Below are 6,769 nucleotides of genomic sequence, written 5' to 3'. Positions count from 1 at the left end.
TACATTAAAATGCAGTGCAATCTAATGACCATACTATACACATTGCAGCCTGATCCCTAGAAACAGATACTAAACATAATGTGTGATTTCTAATAATTTGGTAATAGTGTAATTCTAGTTAAAACATTTGAGATAAATGTTTAAAAACACCTGTATTGGGTGCCACTCAGGAGAGCACAGTTGCGTAAATCAATTTAAATAGATCTCTTTCACATAATAGGTGGCTGACTGTGACCTCTTTTTAAGCATTCGTTACGCATTTACTACACTGTATGTTATACGTACTCAATGCGTTCCACGCGTTACTTCCGCGTTCCACACAACTAGTCTCGTCTTATTCGCGTCAGTCGGGTAGCGCAGCTAAATCGATTGCCGAGCGTCATCTCCTCCCTAACCAAGATGGCGGAGCTGATCAAGCAGGCACAGCTTCAAAAGAGGTGATGTAGCGAGTAAACCTGTACATTTATTTACATTTCTGTGTGAATGACGTGTATCTGTAAAGGGTATCTTCTGATTTAGGTATCAAGCGCTGTCACCCTATATACACTTAGTCTTAGACTCATTCTTATCGCTATCATCTCATATAAAACTACATTAAAGGCCACGTTTTATGAACGCCAATTAGAGAGTGCTCAGCAGTTTGAACAGATATCGAATGCACAGCTGTTGCTCCTTGAATTGCTGTTAATAAACATATAATGATTTGGAAAGGAGTAAAGGATGCAATCACCATGACAACCAGTCTTACATCCTTACTAAATCTGCCCTAGAATTACTCGATAACCTCAGTGTGTGCTCTGAATTATGACATGATGTTTTTGGCGCATATCCGCTACAGGAGACGCTCACAGAGGTCCTACACTAGCTAATAACAGGATGAACTCGCTCTAGGGTTGGCGCACTGTTCCCAGCCATCTGGTAGTCTCGAAGAAAGATTCAACATTTTTGTCAAAGTCGATAAGTGATGGATACCCTTATGGGAGATTATTATTTTATATAGAGCTATCAGATTCTGCTGCACTGTACAAAGGGTAGACAGGACATACTGTATTTGCTCGATTATAAGACAAGGTTTTTTCAGAGCAAATGCTCGGGGTCGTCTTATAATAAGACCTCAAATAGGTCTGACTAAGATCTAGATCCCCCGCAGCGATGCAGGGGACCTCCCCGGTGTGTACCCGGGGCAGCGTGTAGACGTCTACGCGATTCGCGTAGACAACTTCTGCTGCAGCCGGAAGGAGGTGCGGTTAGCAGTGGGGGTTGTCTGCGTCCATCGTGCAGACCTTCCCCGGCTGTCAGTGAGAACTAACTCTGACTCTATCACATTCTCTCTCAATGTTTCCATACCTTTTACGCAAACCATTTCTGTGTCTCCTTTTCGGCAGTTCCACTTCTTATTTTGCTTCTTCTCTCCTCTTGGTCTTCTTCTCTCTGCTATCATCTGTGTTATCCTTTCCTCCCAGGGCGGCTCTACAACAGGGTGGAGCCTCCACGCACACACCCTCTCCAACTAATGGGGGTGTCCCGGTGGTCCGCGCCATGGCAAAGCCCTTTTGCGGAAGAGGCCAGAATAATGCAGACAGATCCACAGAGAAAGATAAGTGTTTCACCACAGATCCATCTGCATTAGTCTGGCATCTTGGAGCACTTCCCCAAAGGGGTAGATACACATCACAGGGACAGCCCGTCTCCCTTTTCTCCAATAGGGGGAGAGGGTGTGTCTAGGCTCCGCCCTGCTGCGGAACATCTCCAGGAGGCCTGTGCATGAGGTTGTCCCCATGGTAGACTCTGCCCTGTAGAGGAAGCGCTCCAGGAGGCCAGGTAATGGGGACACAGAAGCAGCAGTGAGTGGGGGACGAAAACAAAACAACAAAATTAAAATTTGTTACTTTCTGCTTTGTTTTCACTTGTTTCCTTGGGGGTCCCTCCTCCCTTTCGGACATGTGTGCAAATTTCATTTAAATTTCTATGTCATTATAGTGTGAAAATTGCTCCAGGTGCTGTTGTATGTGTGGAAAGTGAAATTAAAGGAGATGTTACAATCGGTAAGTAGACACTTATGTCAGCCCATCCCTACTCTATACTACATATAATACATTAATTATACTTATGTGTGGAAAAGATATTAAATGTGTCATTTTTAATTTATAAAATAAAAAACTCGGAGAAAAACTATAAATGCAAAGTACACAAAAGAAAATTGAAACTTGACTTTAATATAATGTTTTGTTGCATAGTGATCCTGGAGAAAGCTGTTACTTTATGTAGCAGTTTCACTAACATTTTTGAGAATACATCAAGTCCTTTTTATTTATTTTTTTTTATCAGGTCCTAGAACAGTGGTTCACCCAAAGGCTCGCATATATGCAGAATCGGGTCCAATTATAATCGGGGAAGGAAACCTCATTGAAGAGCAGGCTTTCATTAGAAACGGGTAAGAAATTTTGCTTTGCAGGTCAGCCTAACAGTACTGAGCATTAAGATGGAAAGTGTGCACCACCGCGCATTAAAAAACTTAAGATGGAGTTGATTTTTATTTTCACATCTATGTTATAAGCTGGGTTTTTGCCAGATTCACCTTTTTTCTATCATCAATTTGTGGTGCCAGAGGGGTTTATTTATTAGTGTAGCAGTTTACTATCCCTGGCAGCTTCATCAAAACGAATCCATACTAAAGCACTTTGTGAGAAACACATCCCCTGCACGGAAAATAGCCGGGGTGGACAGGCAAAGGGTGACCTGTAGATCACCCCATGCATTTGTAAGAGTAAACATTATGTACTCTCAACACTTGTACCATATGCATTAATGGGGTTATGATGGCTAGAAAGCTGCAAACCTCCCATTTCTCTGACTACTCTTGGTTTATAAAGGGCTAACCCTGGTAAGTTTTCTGCAGGTTAGTGAGATAGTACAAGATAATACATGGTACATTTCTCATTGTTTTTTGTTTTTTTTTTTAGGTTTCCTGAAAACATCGCACCTGACTCACAAGATGTTGAACCAAAGACCATGATCATTGGCACTAACAATGTGTTTGAAGTTGGATGTTGTATCCTTTTCAGATATATTAACATGTGCCTAATATAGGCTTCATCTTACATGGCTTGTGGACAGAAATTGCCAGGTTACCGTAGCGAATAGCCAAATGTGTGCTTCTTTCTTTTCCTGCAAAGCAATGAATCGAGCATTGGTTGGTTTCATATCTTGAAACTGTAGTGCAACTCTGTTACAGTGGCACAATCGGCTACTAAAAAACTGCAAGTAAAATAAAATATATGTGCATGACAGAGTGAGGTGTAATGGAGTAAGTATGCTTTAGTGTAAGTGTGTGCGCTAGTGTATATGTTAGTTACTGGAGCGGGGGAGCAAGGGGCATGGGAGCTACTCAACAGGGCCAGAAGGTGCCAACCGTCACTTGTCACAGAAGCTCCTGCCATACAGCTCATGTTTCCAATATCCTCTAGGAAGTGTAGGTGGAGAAAATGACTTGGGGCGATGTATTACAAAGCCACTGAAAGCTGCGGCTTGACCGCCATTCTGCTTTACCTTAACTGTCATATCTAGATTCTCAAGCAATGAAAATTGGCGACAATAATGTGATTGAATCCAAAGGTAAGAGTTTGGCTATGAACATCCAATACCAGCAGTTTTTTTTTCTGTTTATATGTTCTGAGTAATATATATATTATTATTATATATTAGTATTACCTTTTGTTTATTAGTGGCTTACGCAGTGCTGTGTGATTTTAATGGAACTGCCGTGTAGCCTTATGGTACTTCTACACAAAGTTCCTGGCAGGAATGTGGTGGGCTTTTGAGGGCAAGGCACATGTGCTTACAATCTAATGGAGTACATATCATATTATGGGAAGTTTAGGACTTCTCTAAAATCGATGGAATGTTCTGTTTTCACTTTTCTTTCTTCTGTTTATCAAATGCTATGTGACATGCAACAATAATACATTAACGATCAATAAAATGTACCACACATCTTAATAATTATGCATGTTTTTCATTTTATAGTTTAGATAATGTTGTTATATGTATGTAGATACAAAAATTATTCAAGTGTGTGTGTATGTATGTGTGTATATATATATATATATATATATATATATATATATATATATATATATATATATATATATAAATTACACACAATCTACCCCAGTAAAAAGGTTAGGTTTTTGCAAGGATGTTGTATTCACTATTCTTGTTTGTCAGTTTTCTGAGATTTCAGGGTTAATTGTATTTAGGAAAACATATTGTTGGTGTACTTTAAAATACTTTAATTAGCAAAACAAAAGGCAGGAAGCTTAAAAGGGATATGCAAACATCTAGCTAAATGCTGTAATCACAACGCAAGGGAGGAGAGGGAAGGAAATACCATAGCAATCATCCAATACTGCATTCAAGATTAGAAATCCAGTCCAAAAGGAAGCCTAATAACAAATATTTGTAATTCGATGTACATTTACAGTAAATAGATTAAGGGCTAATTTCTAGTTATATGAGTCCCGTTGCGTTTGAGATAATACAATAAGAAATAAAAGATAATAATTCAGATGTGAGATTTTATTGAGAAGAGGATGCCCCAAATCCTTTGTTCTTAACAGATGTATTTTAGTGGTATGCTTCACAAACCAAACAACCAGTCCTATGTCTTAAAATGTGTTCTATTTCAGTGTTATAGAAAATGCTAAATAGGTCTCAATCGTGTTGATCCTTCCAGCATACGTAGGTAGAAATGTTATCCTAACAAGTGGCTGCATTATTGGTGCCTGCTGCCAGGTCGATACGTGTGAAGTCATCCCGGAGAACACTGTCATCTATGGATCGGATTGTCTACGCAGAGTACAGACTGAGCGCCCCCAGGTTAGTATACGCGTCAAGCATTATCCTATTCAGATTAACATTAGTCAAGTCATTTTGTCTGACACGATCTTGTTTATTGCAGCCTCAAACGCTTCAACTGGATTTCTTAATGAAAATTCTTCCTAATTACCATCACCTAAAGAAGACAACTAAAATGACATCTACCCCGATGAAAAACTGAACTACTCAGGGCAAAAGATCTCGTGTCAAGTCTGTCCCCCTTCCATAACCTCGTATTCTAAAGCATTTGTTTTCTTTGTCATTTTAACTGCATTACTTTCAGTTGAAAATGCTATTTATTTGTAGTGTAAGGTCTTACTATGCGGTCACCTTACATTGAAAAGGAAAGTGTAAATGAAAGCTAGCAGTGAGAGGATACTGTCCTTAATGATAGCACACCTTGCCTCTGTCACAATAAAGCTTTGAAAATAAACTTGACTTATATTATTATATGATCGTACACATCTCATTGGTATTTTGTAATGAATGATCAGGATTCATTTTACTGTTTGGGTAAGACTGTTACGTTACGTCTCTACCAACACAAATTATAACTGATGCTCCTGGAAGTGATGTAAGGGCGTGTTGCTCACTTGTAGACCTATGAATCAAATTAAGGGTAACGAAGGTCCCCGAATCTTATGGTACCATAAAAGGTATCGACTTGGGCTAAAGACTCCAAAAGTAAATCAAGAGGCAGTTCACCAGGTTAGCAGCAGATGGCGATAGTACGCCAGTATATACACTGCTAGAACAGTAAACTGGTTTCTTTGTCTATTTCTTTTAACCTTTTGAGGATGAGGAAGTTGTGCAATGCAATTCATTTGGCACGTAAAATACCTACCCATGATGTCCGTGATATGATTCGGTTGCACCCATATACAGAGCTAAACATCTGTTATGATAAACCACACCGTTAGCAGATCAATATCTAGCCTGTTTTGCAGGAACTAAATATAACTAGTATCACGTAGAATACTAATTAGTTCATATTTTTATTAATAAAAAACTTTACAGATGTAAAGTTTCATTCTCTGAAGCAAAATGTAGAGTGTGTTACATGTGAAATGTTTAGCACTGCTAGTTTAAAGCATAGTTTCACTGGTGAGAAAAGCCTGGACATTAAATAACAGCGATCCTATGTCATGTAGTGGAATTTATATCATTGATAAAAAATCTGCCCATTAAAAATTGTACAAAGCTAATGCAGATGGCGCAATTTTATCTACCTTTGGCAAATATTACATGGTGTACATTTGTGTGTCTCTGTGTATATTGTAAATTCAGTATGTTGACACTGTATGTTTAACAATAGTGACAGTCCAAAAGTGCCAAAGAAATACAGTATTTTCAACAATCGGACAGTAAAGACGATTTCACAGCTTCCACTGTTCAAGTGTTCTAAGTAAGCCTAGCATCAGTACGCTCACTCATACTCATGACTATTGCTGTGGTAATGAAGACATATCAAAAGTAATCCTTGTCCCTTATTGATTTGCCACCACTTTAAGGATACTTATACATATATTCAGGACATAGTTGTTATAGGTGTAAGGGGAGTAGCATGATAACAGCTTTTACAATAACACATTTTAATAAAAGTACATGTAGCTTGTTAGGAATATTCACGAGAAAAGGGAAGTAAAGATAGCTATTGCCATGACATACACATAAAATAGGTTTCTAGTGAATATATATTAGTGATCTGTAAACACCACTGCATAATTTTATTTAGTGTGCTAAACTGCAAAATATAACATTGGGAAAGGAGGCAGATCCACGTTCAGACCACTGGAGAATAAAGATTAACTCATACCCTACTAATCAGTACGTCATTAATCCTAAATTTCGGAAGCTCTCTTAAGCCTTCCCCTCTTACGCATTGCATTTA

The 6,769-nt window shown here is 38.7% G+C and overlaps 1 protein-coding gene across 1 annotated transcript; it reads left to right on the top strand.

The window, feature by feature from the left end:
- Positions 1 to 359: 359 nt before the first annotated feature.
- Positions 360 to 5,328, top strand: DCTN6 (dynactin subunit 6). Its single transcript, XM_053455757.1, has 7 exons — positions 360 to 437; positions 1,981 to 2,045; positions 2,329 to 2,434; positions 2,964 to 3,052; positions 3,568 to 3,615; positions 4,736 to 4,878; positions 4,961 to 5,328. Exons 1-7 carry the CDS (start codon positions 400 to 402, stop codon positions 5,057 to 5,059), a joined length of 588 nt encoding a protein of 195 aa, XP_053311732.1. The 5' UTR covers positions 360 to 399; the 3' UTR covers positions 5,060 to 5,328.
- The last annotated feature ends 1,441 nt before the right edge of the window (positions 5,329 to 6,769 follow it).

This window comes from Spea bombifrons, chromosome 1 (genome assembly GCF_027358695.1).
Source record: "Spea bombifrons isolate aSpeBom1 chromosome 1, aSpeBom1.2.pri, whole genome shotgun sequence".
In the NCBI taxonomy this organism is placed as follows: Eukaryota; Metazoa; Chordata; class Amphibia; order Anura; family Pelobatidae; genus Spea; species Spea bombifrons.
Note: the sequence above shows the minus strand (reverse complement) of the source record. Positions and strands in the feature narration are given on the sequence as shown.